Source organism: Anopheles funestus, chromosome 2RL, assembly GCF_943734845.2.
Source record: "Anopheles funestus chromosome 2RL, idAnoFuneDA-416_04, whole genome shotgun sequence".
NCBI lineage: Eukaryota > Metazoa > Arthropoda > Insecta > Diptera > Culicidae > Anopheles > Anopheles funestus.
Genome location: NC_064598.1, coordinates 59190302 through 59209792, shown reverse-complemented (window position 1 = coordinate 59209792; position 19491 = coordinate 59190302). Strand labels below are relative to the sequence as shown.

Genomic DNA, 19491 nt, shown 5'->3' with positions numbered 1-19491 from the left:
TGTGGTTGTATCCGCTAGGTAATATTTTATTTGTTTATAAATATATGTACATACACATGATCATTGTTAGTTTATCCTTTCACGATCGGCTGCAGATGCATTAAAAATATGTATTTTTAGACTTGCTTTTATTTATAATATGTTTCAGCTAAGTTTTCACAGTATGCATTGATGCATGCCATCATAAATCTTATAGTCTTATAGCATAACTACTGCTAATATACCGCAATGTATACCGATTGGAATGCATTTGATTTGCTTGGCTTCGAGCAGCAGCGTAGGGTTCGGTTAGGTGTGTGATGTGTGATGTGACATGGCCAACACATTATTTATGCTGTCTCCCTTTTGCTCGGAAAAATTTTACTTCAAACGCATAACCATTGACAAGATCGTGCCCGATTAGTGTGGTATGGTGAATGGTTACAGGCATGTATGCTTATCTATCTGCCTGTATCTTTAAGCAACTAAATGTTTAGCGCGCATTTGTCTTAAGGCAAAAGTATACAAAAAATAAAAGTTTCGTTTGTGTTGCTTGTTGTTCTTTTGATTTTTCTGAACGTAACTCATTTCTTTTGCGCGGTGTTATAGACAGGTGCTGCTCAGGAAAGAAAAAAACTTTCACCGCAAGAGCCGTAAGGTAATCATCATCCATTGAAGGGTGGTTCGCATTATCGCATCTTTAACGTGTAGCTTTGTGTACTTTGTAGATGTTTACATACTAATATATAGCTGATGGAAATGAAATCTGTTGGAATTTTGCTGCAAATTTTCACAAATTTGAATACAATAAAATTTCAACAGATTTGCAGTATGAAAGTGGTGCTGTTAAAGGGTACAGTTAAAGTTGTCATTTGCCATGTACAATCGTTGCTGAACTGTAGAACAACGGTAGCCTTTTGCTAATCAACACGATTGCTAATATATTCTTGCGCTTAGTTTTGTAATTGTTCGATGAAAATGTTCTACTTGCTAGATCGCTTGCTAGACGATCGCGTCTGGATAAATGGCGGCCATCTTGATCGAAACCAAACTAGCCATTGATCAGGGGCAAAAACAAACAACAAATGTCCAGTTGCGTTTATATGGTATTGCGGACAACACGGGTATTATTTGTATGACGATGTCTAGAATTAGCCGCTTCCAACTGTAAGCCATGGCCAACGCATTAAGAGAGTAGTGAAAGATATTCCGTTTGGTACGGAGTTTCTTCCCCTCATATAGCAGCAGGTTTGTCTTGTGTTTCGTTTTTAGGAATGTTCCGGGTACGCGAATGTGCAAATGACGTCGACGACGACGACTGGATGGGATACAGGTAGTTACCGTGCATGTTGTTTACTTGTCATCAACGTTGTTGCCTTCGCTTTCCTCCGCTTCTAGCGCTTTGTCCTGTGGAAGGATGTTGCATTTACAGTGATTTCATTAGTTCGTTTGGTGCAGAAACGCATTGGTCAGGAATGTATACGGACAGTTGTGCCAAACGAAGCAAATAACAATCAATTTAGTGTAACGGATAATTAATTCGAACCAAATAAATGTTAAGGTAAATTTTCACCATTGTAGCAATGGTGATATTTTAAATAATTAATTAGAAACCGAATATGTAATTTAATCAACGATCATAACAAAAATATACATAATTAAACCAAGTAAATAAAGAAGAAACAAAATGTATAATCCAAACTGTTACAAATTTACAAAAGTTTCTTGGAGAGTTGATTGGATTTCGAGATAAAATGAAGTGTAGGATTTCCAAAAAGAAAGAACAAAAACATACAGTTTTTGTGCAATAATGCAACAACCATTAGTAGAATGAGGAAAATGGTTTACTACAAGTAGTACAGATGAACACTTATACGATAGTTATGGAGAAAAAGCCCTTGTTTTTGTATGATCTTAAGTATAAGTTCGATGGCCTTGAACACTTTAATGGATGTTGGCAATATTTTCGAAAACAATAAAAAATTTTGTATGACATGTCATGGGACTCCACAAAAGCTTAGCATTTTAAACGAAGTGCTAGAGATAGGAATTTCACCTTTTATATGTAAATTTCATGTTTTAAATGTATAATACGGTTCTAGGATACTACAATTGACCAGCTCGACTAAAATAACCAGATTGATCGTCGGACCTAAATCTGATGGAAAACTTTAGAAAAATATATTCAATTTCTTTATACTAGAGAAATGATCAAGCTTGGAAGAACAATGTTTAGTACATTTCTTAGAAATCTATCGTTCAATTAATTCTGACACCTGCTAAGATAAAAAAAATTGCTGAAAGTTTTTTTTTGTTTATTAATAACAAATATAGGATTTTCTAGCTTTTCAAATCATGACCATAGAAAAGACGACAAAGTCTTTTTGTTATTAATAGTAATTAAATGTATTAAGTGTTATAAATACATCATTTGAAATTTCATTAAAATGCTGAACGTTACTACAACTTGATGATAATAAAAGCAAAACTAAAGATATACAAGCTCTTTTTCCATAAATTGTAAAAAAGGGGCTCTATAGAATCATGAACGGGGTTTAATTTTAAATAGAACTGAACCGAGAAAATGATAAGAGTGTACAAGTAGAAAACAACAGTTGATTACTCAGCTCAGCTCAGCATACGTTTATGTGGGTCTTATTCAAACGAAACTAATGCGTTGGATATCAAAATAAGATAGACAGACAGGATATTGGATTAGCTATAGTTGTACGACACTGTAGTTATATTCTGTTTTGCGTACCGGAATCTCATATCTATATCTTTCTCACCAATCGCATTCAAACGAATTGTGGTACGAATGTCTAAAATGCGGGACCTACCTCAGAAGAATCTTTCGATAATGCAGGATCGGAACGGCCCCATCGGAGCCTTTGGGTCGGTGCACGTTTTTCACTTGCATCATTGACCACCTGTGACTGCTGACCGGGTGCTAGCTGATGTTCATTGTACATGGCCCAGGATGGATCGGTTCTTCCAAAGCGTAGTCTTAGCTGCGGTGCCCGTATTGCTTTCTGCTGCATCACATCGTCCTGCTGGAACTTGGTGAAGTAAAATGAAATTGGCAAACGAAATGGATATGGTTTTTCTGCGTATTCATAAATGTTCATGGCCAGCGTCTTATCCCATTATCCGATTGGTTGGGCGTTTTTGGGCCCCCTTACCTGGTTAACCAGATTGCCGAATAGGTTCGATCGTCCCCACCGTAGTCTTTGCGATGGTGCTCGCTTTTCAAAGTTTTCCTCCAGCAAAGCATTTTCGTTGAACGAAGTCCAGAGTGGGTCGTTTCTTCCAAACCTCAAACGAAGCTGCGGTGCTCGTATTGCTTTTTGGTCCATCAGTTCATCTTCCTGCGTGTCGAGGGCGGGTTGAGTGAATAATGGAAAAATAAAATACCGAAAATTCACAAGCTGCGTTTATTTACTTGAAATGGTCCTACCTCGGGACGCAATGGCACGCTCGGGTCACTTCGTCTTCCAAAACGTAGCCTCAGCGATGGTGATCGAACTGCCTTTCGCTTGATTTGGTGATCAGCATACGATACGGGGGCAGCATATTCCCGTTGCAGAAGATATTCGTACAAATCTTTGATGGCACCTGCAAATAATTGCAGTTTTTTTAATTGTGGCCCTACAAAAAAGGTGCAACTTTGCATCATTTCTCAATGACGTCATTTAATTCCTATAATTGGGTAGCCTTCTTTGTGCACAAAGATAAATTTTCAAAGGTGACAACAATGGCGTTCAGATGAGGGCACTTTTTTCTGTACTTGTAGAAAGTTTATGTGCAACTGTGTATGGGTGTATGTTGGAATGACTTCAGAGAGGGCAAAATCCATTTGGTGTTTATTTGCAAATCCCACCGTTTTTCCCACCTACAGTTTCACTAGTTAACGCCAGTTGGAAGGATCACTCTTTCCTGTGCACCGCTCAGGAGAGGAAGTGTGCCGAGTAAGATGTAAATACTTAACTTGGGTGACACCGTAAAGTTTGGGGTTAAATTCGCGCAACATTTGTAATTCAAAGACGCTGCAAAAGTCAAACAAAAAGATCCATTCCACCGGGCGTTCCACTCTGCCGTCCGGATCCCGGTCTGATTTCGTTTCACTTGCGGCACCTGAGGCAACGTACCCTTTTGGGCCGCAGGTATCATGCAAACGGGGTAGATGCGGATCGAACCGATGCTCTGCAATTTACTCCCTTTTGCCACAACTCCTCTGCAAATGCTCGTGACCATTTGCTGTGCGGTCACCGTTGGGTATGGGGGGTTTTTCGTGAAGCTTTACCATCCCTTACGGCATTGTGTACCGTACGGTGCAGGGGAAATAAGTTAAAATGTGGAAGCTGCAAACTTAACTCGATGAATTTGGTTGGGAAGGACTAGGTGGGGTGGACAAGGTAGGGAACCAGAAGTACCTTAAAGACCTAATCTGCTTTTCGCCTTCTTGTGTTTGGTGTTGCTGCTGTTTGGGAATGTTTTAGGCGCCATTGTAAGCACAGCACGAGGCAAGATGATTGGTTGTATCGTTTTTTATAGTTTATGAGCCATAAGAAGCTACCTCATCAACAAGTATTGGTGCTGTGTTTGCAAAACATTACGTTAATCTTGATGTGTAGGTTAGGAAGGGAAACAAAAACTGCCGGATAAAACAAATACCAGCCACTTACCATCGGATGGGTGCAACGACTCCGACATCAAACTGCCTACAGTGAGTGCTAAAAGTAATGTAAACGTGGTCAGATTTATTCGATACATAGTCTGGAAAGAAATGAGAATAAAAGGAAATATTACTTTTTTGGCATCACTTGAAAGGGTATTTTTTGTAATTGCTTAATTTAAACAAACCATTTCTCTCTGAAAAAACTCTTTTGGGTGAATTGTAGCTTAATTTAATTTTCAAAAGCCGTAAAAAATCACTCGTTTATCGCAGGGTATAGAGACAGCATCTTAAAAGCATAGAAATGAGGATACAATTCCTAGGACCAAAAGGTAAGCATTTTGTCACCATATTGTTAACGTTACCTCCTCGCGTTAGATTAATGCCATTTTGCACAGCTTTATCTATAAAAATGCAGCAATATAAGCCGGCGTTCGAATGTCTTTCGGTGTAAAATTGCTCAAGGTACCGCGGGGGATAAATAAAAGTGCATTTCATTTGTTTTCCAACTCGCCCGTTGCGCTAGACGAAGGTGCGTTGGCTATTAAACGTTTAGGAAAGTGGAATTGCAGGTGGTTTTACGAAGGTTGTAAGGATCTGCTATTGTAAGGATAGCCATTTTATTGGGCACATCCTACGTACCGGGGATCCGTCGATTGCAACACAGGAACGAGAGGAATCAACGATTGAACCGGAAAAGTTATGTGCATCCGTTCTGGTGGATTTGTTTTTCCGTTTTCAGCTGTGATGCCACTGCAATCATCATTCGGATCGCATTTTTCGCGCACGGCACGTACCCATCGTTAACAAGGGTATTCGGGATGCCAATGATAGTCGTATTAGAGTAGATTACATGGCTTTTTTTGTTTATTTATTTATTTTTTCTCTCTAGATTTCGTCCGCTAGCAAGTGTTTACTTGCTGAGAGTGTGCATGTGCTTTTTTTTGTGCCTCTGTTTATTGTTGTATCATTTTATTGATATTATTTTTGCAGCAATCTGGTTCGATTTTGTGTTGCTTTTAAGCATCTTCGCACTTGAGGATTTTAACAGCGATCAAACCAGCAGTAGAAAAAAAAGGCCAAACACTCAGAAACAATCGTTCGCATAAAGAAAATCACATACCGACCAATTCAAACCACCGCAAGGCGTAAGGCCAGGTCAGGTGAAAAGGAAAACGGCTAAACATGCTCCCAGGTCGATCCGGGTGGATATAAAATCAACAGGTATCTTTCTTCTGTCATCGTTTACGGCGAGCTTCTGGTAGGTTGGTTCCGCTTCCTTTCCTTGGTACCGATGTGCCACCATAGTGGCACACGGTACGGTCTCGTCTGTCCCATTGAATGCAACGGAGCATCACATTCTTGCACATTGGGCGGGCTCAGGATCAGGCGCGCATATGGACATCAGGCGCAACCTTAGTCCCCGATACCATCAGTATCAGAAATGTGGAAGTGATGTAAAATCAATAAAATATTAATAACCCATAGCGCGCATTAAACGCTTCGTGTTGAAGCAATCCGGGCGAAAGTTGGACGAACTGGCCCTGGTGCGTCTTTTGCTTTCGTTGTTAATTTATGTCTCCAAATAATTTGCTACTTTAGATTGTTTTAAATCGATACCAATTTGAAGTTCTTTCGATGAAGTTCTAGGTACCAAGCAATGGTGGAATTAATATGATCGTTACATACCATATAGATTAGTGAAGAAATATTTCTAAAACTCCATATTGTGAAGGTTTTCAAGCAACCTAAAATATTTCCCATACATGCCGAACAGAGTATGGAAGTGTTGAAATGTAAAACAAAAAAACTCTCGTTCGTTTTGATGATGTATCGAAACATGCCTCAAATGATGATTGAATTACAAGTAGGTACAAAAAAAATTAAATCAATTCAAAAACAATATCGCTTATTTACAGCTGGAGCAATCGTGCAAACAAATTACTAATTTATCACTCACACCAGCACACACCAAATTGGTCGATAGAATGCGCACCATCCATTGGCGAAGCTGGGTGAGGAACCATTCCTGGTGGCCGGCGGTACTGGATGTTATTTCATAAACTTTGATCAAGCTCCCGCAGTGCCCGGTTCAAGCAAGTGAAGATGAAAGAAAAAGTTGTATGTAAAATTTTTGTAGCTATCTGAGCGTATTGTGTGATGCAGTAAGCCACTGATGGTGGTACGGTTATATGTAGTGCACGCTGTGAAAATTGAATTGATCATAACTGGTTTCGCGCTCACCACATTCGCGCCCCATGACTCGCTTCTTTCTACTATATTTCAAACGCATTGTTGTGGATAAGTTGTTAAGCGCAAATTTTCATTTTAGCGAGAGAATCTGTCATGTGATATTGCGCCAAAGCGCACATGTTTTTCCAACGAGTCGAGCAAGAACACTAAACCGGGGGGGCCAACCGCACAACAAATACACTCGGGTGGTTCGGAACGACGTAACGTTTTGTGCTATCATTAGTCAGTTTTCCATTAGTAAAGAACAACGCCGTTAAATGGTGAACTAAACGATGCTGCTACTCATCATAGTAATGAGCATAGGTAGTTTAGTGCTAAGTAATGAACAACAATGTGGTAGGTGAAATTGCATCCATATGGAGACGCATGGTAGCTCACTCCGTACAGTGTCAATAACTTCGAGATGGATTTTTTTTACTATTGGAAAATAGTATTGGCAATTGTTGAAAGATTCTCATTACAGATTAAATGAACGCCTTGAATGTTGTAAAATATGTGTAAAAGTTCAGTTTAATTTTTCCTGTTCAACAATACGTCCAATAATATGTATGCAAAGCCATCCCTTAACTGATGTTATCTATTGTAAGCATATAGTGCGTTTAACAAACGCAATAAAACTCTTGAAAATAAAGTATGTTAATGTGGTGCAGTAAAAGCATATAAATATTACATTAGATTGTGAAGCAAGTAAAAGTAGACATGATACATTGCACCAATGGATGTAGATTAATGTATTGATAAGCATATGTTCAATCCATTACCATGCTTTAGCGTTCAGATTAGAAGCCCATCGTTGCCCTTCTTTGAAGTGGTTAAAATTCGTAAAATTGTAAAGTCTAGTTGGATCGATGGCCGGTTCCACGTATTTAAACATTGTTTAACAATAAGTTTGTTCATATAATTGTACATTGTAGAACAATACTCAGATTTACAAATCCTGTTAAGGCAAATATAGAAATAGCATATTATTTTTTTTTGATAATTTGTATATAATTTCAGCTCATTGTTCGTAGAGTGGCAGCTGGCTTTATGGGACTTTCAAACAACAATATGGATACAAAATCCCTTCCAGAAGATAGCTGGATAGGATAAATTATTAACAAGAAAAGTTAGAAATGGCAGGCCAGGATTTCAGAGATTATAATACCACAAAAAGATGTATTAATTATCTGAACAGAAATAAAATTTTCAACACCAATTAACGTTTATCGTTATTGACGCAATATTTGTGGATTTTTTCATCTCTAGTAAGTAATGATAACTCAATAAGGTGAGTTATCTCCGAGTGAGCGGCTCATATAAATGAATTAACTCTTCGACTGACTCTTTAAAGAGTTATACTTTGATTTTTGACTCATGAACGAGTCATGTCACTCTTGAGTTAAATAATTCTTAAAAATGTAATTTAACTGGTAAATTATTCATTAGACTTTTGAAAGAACCACTTTTACGAGATATTTAACACAAGAGTGATCATTATAAGAAAAAGAATGAGTCAAAGGTCGCCACAAAGAGTGGAGACTCCTTCAATAGCTAAATGACTCTTTTCAAGTTAAATGACTCTTTCATGATTGATATCACTCTTTCATGAGCGAAATGACAGTTCTGCAAAAAAATAAAATAAAAAAATGTTCTTTATTTAAATTTCTTTCAGTGAGTTACATTGCTAAAGAATTATAATAATCCTTTGTGGAGATTCAGCTCATTCATTCTCACTCAGTTTGCACATCGCCAGTTCTTACAAAGAAGGCATACACAAAATATCCCGACGGAAAATTAATTGCATCAAATTAAGTTAAAAAAACATAAATCATTATGACTTGACTTGTCATGAGAAAACCAAGGTTGTATAGGCTCAAGTTGATAAAAAACAATTCACAATACTGTATAATGAAATAAGAATTGGGATAAGAATAAGCAACCTTCGAATGTAACCCAGGATACACAAATATGAATGAATTATTTAAGGTTGAATTCCATTTAATCAAAATAATCTTTCTTATTTCTACAATTAGTTAGACAAAAGTTTCTTTTGATACTTGCTTGAGTTGCTTGATACTGTTAAGAATATCGTAAGAAAGTAAATTATTACATGTGCTAGTTTCGTTTGGAAGTAATATTAGAAAAAGTTGTAAATAACTACAATAGTGGTGCTTTGGTTAGGTTTGTTGTTATGTTTCTATTCAACACAACCAACATTAATCATTTCGCGGTGCTGCTTGATTGTATTGGATGGATCAAATTCCAAGTGTATTCATATTGATTGAACTAACGCCATCGATAAACAGGATGTATGATCAATCAATCATCTAAGCAATTATTACACGTGACAGGATACTAATTCTATCAGAGGACCAAGAAATACATTTTATTCTGCGTAAGTAGATATCAATTTGTGATAGCAATTACACATGAATAATCGCTGCAAATTTAACCAATAATTTCTTGTAATGCGTTCTATGAAAATGGTGCGGTTTTGACATCAAAATGATAACATAATCCCACAAACATATATTTTTATTTTTATAATGAATGTAATCTTGTATCATTATGTGAATAGTAGTGAAAACGTCAGAATTTGTTCTGGCTATTTGTAGCATTTTGTTATTTTGATACCCATGCAGTTTAATATAATTGTTTGTTTTACAGGAAAAAATAATAATAAATACTGTATTTCGATGTAAATGTAAAATATGTAACTGATGTGATTTTCAAATTTAAAGAATTTTTTATGGTATTTGAATATTAACTACTTTCTTTTCTTTCAACACAGTGAATGTGTCACGTTATTTTTTCCATTGGTTTACATTCAGACTAACCTATACAAACCCAGCCAGCCACACATGAAAATATCGAAGTGAAAACGAGAAGTAATCCTTTCCTTTCAGAGTTATTTCACTTTCCCGCCAAGAATAAAAGCATTTGCGTAATCAGTGAAAAAGTCTCTATCGAGAAGTAAAATGAGATTTGTTAATGCGATATATATACATACATACACAAACACATACGTATATATGGTATTATTCAATTCATGGGTAAAGTTAGAAGGAGTAAAGTTGTTCTTTTCTTCGCGCGACACAGCACCGTATCGTGTGAAGCATAAAATCCTCGAAAGCAATCATCCGAGCTAAGCGGATCGCTTTGAAGGAAAGTCTATCGACTTACAACAGTGATTATCACTTGCCGCTTGCAGTAGCTATCAATTTAAATGTAAAATTAGTGAGGTGTGGCTTCTGGAACAAACAAAAAAACCGTAAAAAGACGCTACCGTGATGGTATTTTGCAAAGGAACTTAAAGCAGCGATGCCAAATAAATATGTAAGAAGCAATATAAAAGAAGTGAAATTCTAAATCGAAACACTAGTGAAAAGTTAAATTAAAGCATACGTAACGTATCAGACGTAAATAAATGTGTTGATATAGCAATCTGTACAAACATCCAAGCGTAATCTTGTCCTCGTATGGGGTACAGTAACCAAGGAGCACTTTATCATAGGCTCGTACAATAGACGGAGCTTAGCATAAGGCGATAAATATCCGGTGAAAGTCGTTCATTAAACATAGGCAGTAAGTTATCTGTTTCAAAATCTGTTGCTGTGAATGTTGACCGTGCATTTTGTGTAGCTACTGGTGTAAGTAAAGCATAAGCATAAACCACGAATCGAGTATACGAATGCCGCTAGCATGCTGTTTGCCACTATAAACGGATGTACGCGATACATCGGAAGCTCCTCTTAGCGCCTTTGCTCATTATGCAATTAGTGCAAAAAAGGCATCTGTTGCGCCTAATGGATGAAACCAACAATGGTGTATCTATGCAAAGAGTCTCACTAGCACAAAACGTTGGGTTTCATTGGGAAATTTTGTTTATTCGTTATACGCTATACAAATGGGAAGGCTTACGATCATGCAACAAGTTGTTTTGCTGATAGTAAAACGCATGTTGCAGCAGAAGGAATTTACAGCTGGGCCCAAAGTCACTAAATTAAGATCACCTTACTAGAAAGCCAATGAACTATGTTTTTTAAAAATAGCAAGAAATTATGTATACAGTCGCTATTATTCAGCAATAAACATATCGTTTAATAGTTTTTGTGGCTTTCCATTTTTAATTTAATAAGCCGCTAGTGAAGCGAAACACTGAAAGCACGTTTAATGGAAAACGGATGTAGAATTTAGTAGTTTAGTTAAAAAAAAGCTCCCACGCAAAAGATAAGTGATGGGTGATTTTTTTTAAATATATTTTTATTCTATCATAACCCCACAAAGCTGAGTGCTACCTTTTTGAGCAATATTTTTTTACATTATTGCTGGTTGGTATGCGTACCAAGTGGTCCCTGAAAGGCTAAAACGCAATAAAGGAAGGAAAATTAATGGACTGCAAAATTCAATGTAACTAAACAAACAGCAAACCGGACCGGCCATATGTGGGGGCGCGTTATGTGTGTGTGTGTGTGTATTTTTTTTGTTTCTGTAGTCGTCACAATTTATTTCACCGCTTCGAACCACTTCCGCAAATCGGTGACACCTCCTCGCTTAACCGAAGGCCGCGACCAAGCGCAACCTACGTAGTATACGTAGCCATAGCACTTGTTGACTAGCGACCTGTTGGGCTCTAGAACGTATCCGTACGTTCATTCATTTAAGTCCCACAGGTTCGGTCCCTCGTGGTATGTGGTGTAAAACGCGAAAAAATCGATTTAGAAATGGGGTTTTGCTCTAAAGTTATCATTTGGTATCCTGTATAATTTTTTTGTACGTTGCAATACACAACCTGGTGGCGATCATTGTGGGCAATCGGTTCTTTGAAGGCATTATCATTCGCCGTGTTACCATCATCGAACCGTTCGCGGGTGTCGTGTTAGCTTAGAAAAAAAAAACAGGAAAACAAAACCAGCACGACAGCAAAAGTAGTCCTTTAACAAACCTTGGCCGCTATGGTTGGGGCCGTACGAACCTGTCTGCCTTGTAAAGATCAACAATTTCACAAAAATAAGCTTACTGACTCCATAAATTATGAATCGTTGTGCAAACAAAAGAAATGTTTGAATTTGGTATCATCGTGAGAGTAATCGCATCGCGTGCTCTGCTCCCCAACGCTAGTACCATTTTTAGGCGTACATATTTTGTGGCAAAGGGTGCTGGCGGGGGAATGTGAGTTGTGAAGAGCATGGAGGAAGGGGAGAGGTTTGCTTCTCGCTTGGAAACCGCCGGAAACGGGTACAAGGGACATCGAACATTAAAACCGGGACACATTTCCAAACGCACTATGACAAATACGCCTGGGGCAACCCATAGGGTTGGTACGACAGCAAAAACAAGCATGTCGGGACACGTGTTTAAGCAAAAAGGATTATTTTTTTCATCTACCCCAGCACTGTTAAAGGGTTTTAGCCACCTACGAAAATAGCACTCAGTTACAGCATCTTTTAGAAGAAACAAAAGGAAGCATACATCATAACTATTGGCGCTTATGATTAGTGTAGTGAGTGTCGTGAATTCAGTGAATGTAAAGAACATTTAACAGTAACATGTTGCTTAACAAACTCCCAAACGTTGCAGGTGGAAGAATGATTGATAGCGTGACGGGTACACAAAACTGCAGCCGAAGAAGGGATGGGGTTGCATTATTGCAGTGCGCATATTATTGATTTACGTTTAATGAACATATTTTGATGGCAATGCATTCAACCATTCCGATCGTATTGCATATATGTATGCTACAAAACGCGGTAAGAATGTTATGCATTGTAACGTTTTCCCCGTAAGCGTAAGATGGAAACAGTTTAGTTTAAGATTTGTACGCTTTCATGCTGCAATCGTACCACACCACGCAAGAGGCCATTGCAATTCACACCTTCCACAGCTTGCACAAGGTTTGCACCTTAATTCCCGATCTCCATTTGCTGGATGGGATGCTGCTGCTGCTGCTGCTGCGCTCATCTCATCTTATCTCTCCATCAAACAGTCACTCCAGTCAGACAGGGCTGGTAGCATTTGCTACATCAACACTTGAGCGCCTGTCAACAGCGCTGAGGCAACATGCTGTAAAGCCCTCAGAGGTGCAGGACAATGAACATTCTTTTGCTGCAATTGTGTGTACCCTATTGTTAGGGCACTTTTTACAACAATAGTCATGTGTTACTATGCGAACAGGGTGGCGGTTGGGGGGGATGGTTCAAGAGTTTGAGGGGGCCAAAGGGAAGGGTTTTATAATAAGCAGAAACCGTGGACGATAAGCGTATAATTTTATCTTCACTCTCCGCCTGTAAGCGAACACGGTTCGTTTTGTACTGTAAAGTGTAGCGAATCTCAGGTTTCGTCAAAGTTAGTTTCTTATGGCTGTATGTTAGCTTGAGGAATGTGGCGGATTTTGTCCCAAACCTCGCAAAACACGCAGGAAGTCACTGCTGGGAGGGATGAACACACATCTGCAAGTGTGATAGAATGTGGCCCGTATTTATTTAAACACTGTCGACTAATTATTGTGCTTTAAATTGAGCAACGTTACTAAAAAAAGTGTTTTTTTAAGTTACTTTGCAAAAAATGAATGATCTGAATTTCACTCATTTTCCCTTGGATTAGCGTGTTGTGTGCATTTGAATCTAGCCCTGCATTGCTGCTCATCATGGGTAATAAATATTCAAATAATTCTGATAGCATGCCTCCCATGCTATCCCGAAACCGTTGACCGTATCGGGGCGGTGTATCGGGTTTACCAGGACTCCAGGAAGACAAATGAATGGGAGAAAAAGTGTACGTTTGGCAATGTTTTGTTTTATTTTGTTTTCCGTTTTACATCTCTTAACAGATTCACATTCCAATTCCACGGGCCAGGAAAGTATCCTGCAAACGCTCAACAATTTCCCTCCCAGGTTTTACACGATTCATTCGACAGTTTTGCTTGCTCAGGTGCTTGCGCTTTCTCGCTCGCGTTCCTTCTCCCTTTTGCGTAAATTCGTCGCTGCTTTTACGTTAAACACATTCCAACCGGTGCAAGATATCAGTCACCTGCAGTGAATGGTGAAGGTGCGGACACCGGCGGAAACCGTCGTTAGCGAGCGAAAAAGGGAAACAATTTAATTATTTAAATAATTTATTCAACAAACTCCTCCAAGCTCGACCAGTCAAAGCCTGGACAGGTGTACGGTGAGTGTACGCCGTGAATGAAATATAACCATTCCTCATCGGTGCATTGGATTTGGGGGCTGTGTGTACACACATTTGAATGGTCACCGGTGCTGGGATGGTAGGATTGTGCATAAAAGTTGTTTTTTGTTAAGGTGGAAATTTAATTTCCCACGCTTGTGTTTCACGTGCTAGTGCAGATCGTACTGTCTCTGCGTTAGAGCATAAGCAACATCATTCTAAGGGACAAGGCCCGAAATGCAATTTCACCCGATGTATTTGTTTCTAATCTCACACAGAAGTTAGTTTGTTACAGCCAAGCTAACTAAGCTAACTACTACCTGGCAATGTAAATCTTTTTTACTTTATGAAGTTGGGTTTCGATGGCACGTTCCTTTGGCCCGTAATCAATCCACTGAGTCATTGTCGATAGATATATCAATTTAAAACACGGTAAATGTTGCGAGTAATTGTAGGATGAAAAAACTAACCAAACCGAACCGAGCTACACATACACACCACATCAGACGAACACATCGTTATCCCTTTTTAAGATAAATAGAGGTAAGAATGAGATAAGTTTGTTTTTTTTTTGCATTGGTGACCCCCCATCGTCTTACTGCATCCTTTGCCGTAGGAAGTGGTAAGAAACAAGCGACATAGGCATGTTGCGGGGGTCTTTATGCTGTGCTCGGTGCTGTTTGTAATTCGGTGTATCTAGTTAAAACGATATCAGCACAAACAAAAAAAACTCAACCCACACAGCCAGCTGGGAAAACGTTATGGTTTAATGGTTTACAAAATGGTGTATCATTGCACGTTTTCACAATTCATTATCACTTCATTATACGATAAGGGAATAGGGAACTGTGTTACCGGCGGACAAAAAAAAAAAGATCATCACAAGCTCCACCTGCCTAGCGTACGTACTGGTAAATGGTATGAAGTGTGCGAATGTGATGAAAAATCATGAAACATAAATCATGGCCAGTCAGAAGCGTATCTGCGTGGCGGAAATAAACTTTCGCTGGCGCGTATGAAACACACGCACGCACGGTACATGCATTCACAGAACAATATAAAACTCAGCTTCTCAGGTTTCAACCGTAAAGCTTAAGCGTGGGCAATTAGGTGAAAAAAAAGAAAATAACAAAATGATCCATCGCAAGCAACACGCTTGAAGAGAAAGGACGAATAGGAACGAATGGAAAGATATGATTACTTCACCTAGTACTAAGCGTTAATCGAGAATCGTTAAATTGTAAACTGATACTAATCACGCTTCCCTTTACTCCCTACGGGTTCGGCTAGCGTTTAGATATGCACTTTGGCACTTTAAAATAGTTTGTTTACAGCTATTAACCATATTATTCGTCGTAGTGATAACGCTAGACGAGTAATCGATTGTGCGTTAGTTAGTGATATCGATAAAACATACCCATGCTAGCTGTACCGGTTCGAAGGGCTGAAGGGCTCATACAGGTCAATCTAATATTCTAAGATAATTTAGCATCAAAGCCAAAAGGGCAATCGCCATCAGGTGTAACCTTTGAATGATATTATAATAATTAATGAAGCAACCGTACAGGCCAGGCCAGGCTAGTACTATGCCACGAGCGGTATAAAATATTTGTAGAGCTCATTTGCTATACATGTCACATCCATTGATTTATATACACCGGTCATCGAAGCCCTCAAAACTTAACACACCACAACAATTGGGCCCGATTCGACCAACGTTGGTGTGAAGAGTTGACAGAGTGTGTGCGTGTGTGTCCTGTTTAACCAGCGATGTCCTTGGGGATTTTTGAGAAGGGTATTGTTAATAAAACTTCAAAATTGTTCCATCATAACTCATTGTCAAACCACAAATGTATGTAGTCAATGCAGGTCGCAAGATTTCGATTGTCAGCAATTGATGCGATCGATGACGTTGGAATAAATTATAACTGTAGCGCATGGAGCGCCCATTGATCGGCATTATAATGATTGCCGAACATGAAAAGTTGTCTTTTAATATAATTAGGGTGTACAGCACATTACATGCTTTAAAGGAAGCATTACTAACGCAAATGGGTCAATGTACTTGTATTATGTTTCTATTTTAAATTTAAGTTACATTTGAACTTAATTTTACATTTTACCGTTGGGTAAATGAAGATGTTTCTTTGCATTTCGAGGCATATTTTAGAAATATGTTTTTCTACCTTATAGTTATCGCTTTTAAATGTTTCTTGGGATCTGTTGTGAGTTTATAAGAACTACACGTTTTAGTGATTTAAACGTAAAAGATTTATTAAGTAATATTTTAAGTTGCAGAAAAAATAAATTCAATGCAATGTTATACAATTAAAATAAAATTAAAACTACTAAAACAGTCCAATGTAAGTGGTTTTTTTTTGTAAATTTAAACAAAAGAATTATATTTACTTTTTTATCAAATTTACAAAAAATAACTTATTTGAAGATGTATCAAATTCCCTATGATAAACCAAAATGAAGGTTTATTTTACCATTTACATACACTAGACTTTGAATAGATGGAATTAGAATTGAACTGAAATTGAATAGATCATACGCAGTAAACACATTCAACAGAGGCTTATGTAGGTTAAGAACCTTTTCCTATTCTACGTTTTGTTGTGGTTAACCAATCGTTCATTAATTTAAAGTCCGCTAATTGGTACATTAAAACACCTTAAGTGTACGTGTGCGGTTAGTGTGAAGAGCAAGCGATCCTACCCCGTGGATACTTCATTAAACAAAACCACTATTGGGCTCATTGTTAGCTGTTGTTTATACCTATGTTACGCGAGAACTAGCATTTGCCAAAAACCCGGCAACCCACTTCACGGCAAAAACCCTTCACGTAGGTGGCAGTGGCACGTTTCCAGTCGCCCAGTATAATGAATTTCTGTCAGATTTGATTTAAAGCAATTATCGTTCATGTCAACGGATTGATGGGACATGTTTTATCTCGCCCCAGTTTTTACCTATTTGTTTGGGTAATGGATGAGTGCGTTTCTGTGTCGCTATAGGTAAAATGGGAGCACTTTTCGGGCATAAAATAAAGCATTTTGTACGGTATTTATTTTTGCACCATACATACCATACACTGCGGGAAGCAGTCCAGTCAACAAGTGTGAAAAAAGCGGAATTTTGCGATGGATGGTTCGTGTTCTATCTTCATCCAGCAACACACATGAGTGTGAGCTGCTATCGGAAATCATTATTTTTTTATGAAGTTCTGTACAAAATGTGTGCGAGTGTATCGGTCTAGCACCTGTTACACCAATTAAACTCATCGCCTCACTTATTCCATACACTTCACCGTATGCGTGGAATGGAGGAGGCTTTTGAAGCTTACGATTCTGTTTGTAAAATAATTCACCGTGGGGACGAAAGTGTGACAAAAGATGATTTCTTAGAAATTTGCAGTAACACTGATGAAGAATGAATGATTCGAACGTCTCAATGCTATGTGTGTTATCTTTACAGATACGTTGAAGCGTAAATTAGGGTGAGCTGATCTTTAGCATCTTGTGAGCCTGATTGAATGTTTGAAAATCTTTCACTGATTTCACTTACGTTGATTTTGTAGTGAAATCTGTTTTAAAATACATTAGATAAACATTTTAATTTCATAACCTTAGTTTGCTAACTTTTTGTTGTGAATAAAAAAAAACTACTGCCGATCTGAAACAAACGTGTGCAACCAGTTTCAGCCACGTGTGCCACTCATAATAATGTTGTCAAGAAAAAAAAGCGAATGAAAATGGAAAAATATCAACGGGTGATTTTGAATTCATTCCGTGCAACTGTTACATGCACTTATTGGTTCAAAAATTATAATGCTTCTTCTCCTCAATTGCTTTTATTTACTTCTACTACTTTGTTTGCGCTCTAGCTATTGTTGCTTTTTCTTTGGGCACCAACATGATTACGGTTGTACCTACTGATAAATTTGTATCACAAGTGCAAGATTGCGGTGAGGTTCTCGGTGTTTTTGGTAAGGTTCTTGGTTATGATTTTTCTTATGAACCCTTCGTTGCGTGTTGGTTACTTAAGCAAAGTAATATAAGGTTTCTGTAACTATTTTGGAGTTTAACCTGTGTTTGGAGCGAGTTGAAATAGGTCACTATATACATCTGTGTAAAATGATGTACATGCAGGTTTTCATGATGAATAAACGCGATTTTATACATTATAATTGCAGTTATTCAATACAGTTTCACGAAAATGATATGCTTCATTGAATCAACATAATTTATGAGTTTAAAAAGGCTCACCAGAATAATGAGTTAGCACTGTAGTTTTGCAGAAAATATGCACCCTAGGTGTAGCTTTAGGTATATTAAACAAAATGCTGGATGAAACTTGTAAACACTACTTAAATCACCACAACATCCCTCACTTAAAAAAATGACAAACCGACACAAGAACACTGAGTTGAAGATCGCAAGGCTGTGGCTGTGGGCAACACTTTCATTCACTATTTGAATTCTTTCCACACAAACAGGTAAGCAGAGCCAGCGGTTGATCCGTGTTGTCCCGCCGCACGTTGGAAACTTTGTGTCCTTATAAACGGTGGTACACACGTATTTATAAACCGTACGCATCCGCAGATCCTTGCTACAGGACGCATTCCTTTGATACAGGATCCTTAACACTTGCTTGCTCCAGGATGGCGCGTTCGAATGATGAGAACGTTGTGTTTCCATCGCTGATACTGTTAACCGTGCTACATTGCGAGCCTAAACGTGACATCAACGATGCGGTTGATGGAAAAATGACGTCACAGTACGAGATGGTAGGAAAGCAGCAAATAAACAACATACTTATACTGATAACAGCGATATTGTTGATTAAGTGTAGGAGTAATAAGGTGTAAAATGCAAACAAAAAAACCTGCGCATTGAAAAGTTATATATTAAAAATGCAAACCTTACAAGTGGGTCAAAACTCCTGGCATTGATCTTAAACGAAAGGAAATGCGGAAGTATGAAACGTATATAACGCAAGAATTCTCGAACTCCATTCCTATTATTCGGTTAGAAAGCATGTAATAAAAAGAATGCAACTGGATTTACCAACAAATAAATACATGGGGAAGACGACCAAAAACCACGTGGGACTGTGTATTCGACGTGTATCATGCACTTGTTGCTCGAAAAGCTCGTACGTGCAACATTTGAACGTTTCATCTTATATATCAGAGGTGGCAAACATGTCTTTCGGAGGCTGCATTACATACGCACAAATAATGATATTTATTTATCAGTTTCTATTGTCATGCTGAATTCTTGTTACTTTCTTTTAAACGTTAGTATCATACTTTTACGAGTGTATCCAAGTTTGAGTTTTAATGCATTTGTTTTAGCAATTAAAACTAGTTACCCTTTCGTACAACGTCCGACATCCCTGCTATGTACAGTTTTATGCAGATGCAAACATTG

The 19491-nt window shown here is 38.1% G+C and overlaps 1 protein-coding gene across 3 annotated transcripts; it reads right to left on the bottom strand.

The window, feature by feature from the left end:
* Window positions 1-18633, bottom strand: LOC125764195 (short neuropeptide F). 3 transcript variants are annotated; one of them, XM_049428157.1, is made up of 6 exons: window positions 18325-18633; window positions 4665-4755; window positions 3437-3594; window positions 3162-3347; window positions 2820-3032; window positions 1-1386 (listed from the first exon to the last, which is right to left on the bottom strand). In XM_049428157.1, the coding sequence occupies exons 2-6, from the start codon at window positions 4750-4752 to the stop codon at window positions 1333-1335; spliced, it is 699 nt and encodes a 232-aa protein (XP_049284114.1). In that variant the 5' UTR covers window positions 4753-4755; window positions 18325-18633; the 3' UTR covers window positions 1-1332. The 3 variants fall into 3 exon arrangements, with proteins under 3 accessions (XP_049284114.1, XP_049284115.1, XP_049284113.1); XM_049428158.1 differs by having other exon boundaries at window positions 2820-3029; XM_049428156.1 differs by having other exon boundaries at window positions 2820-3038; window positions 18325-18629.
* Between the last annotated feature and the right edge of the window lie 858 nt (window positions 18634-19491).

Coding starts and splice junctions, on each gene's coding strand:
- LOC125764195 (XM_049428156.1), bottom strand. CDS start 4,752: ATGTATCGAATAAATCTGACCACGTTTACATTACTTTTAGCACTCACT. Junction 3,039..3,161: donor TCGGCAATCTGGTTAACCAG/GTAAGGGGGCCC, acceptor TACTTCACCAAG/TTCCAGCAGGACGATGTGAT. Junction 1,387..2,819: donor TATCGAAAGATTCTTCTGAG/GTAGGTCCCGCA, acceptor ATCCTTCCACAG/GACAAAGCGCTAGAAGCGGA.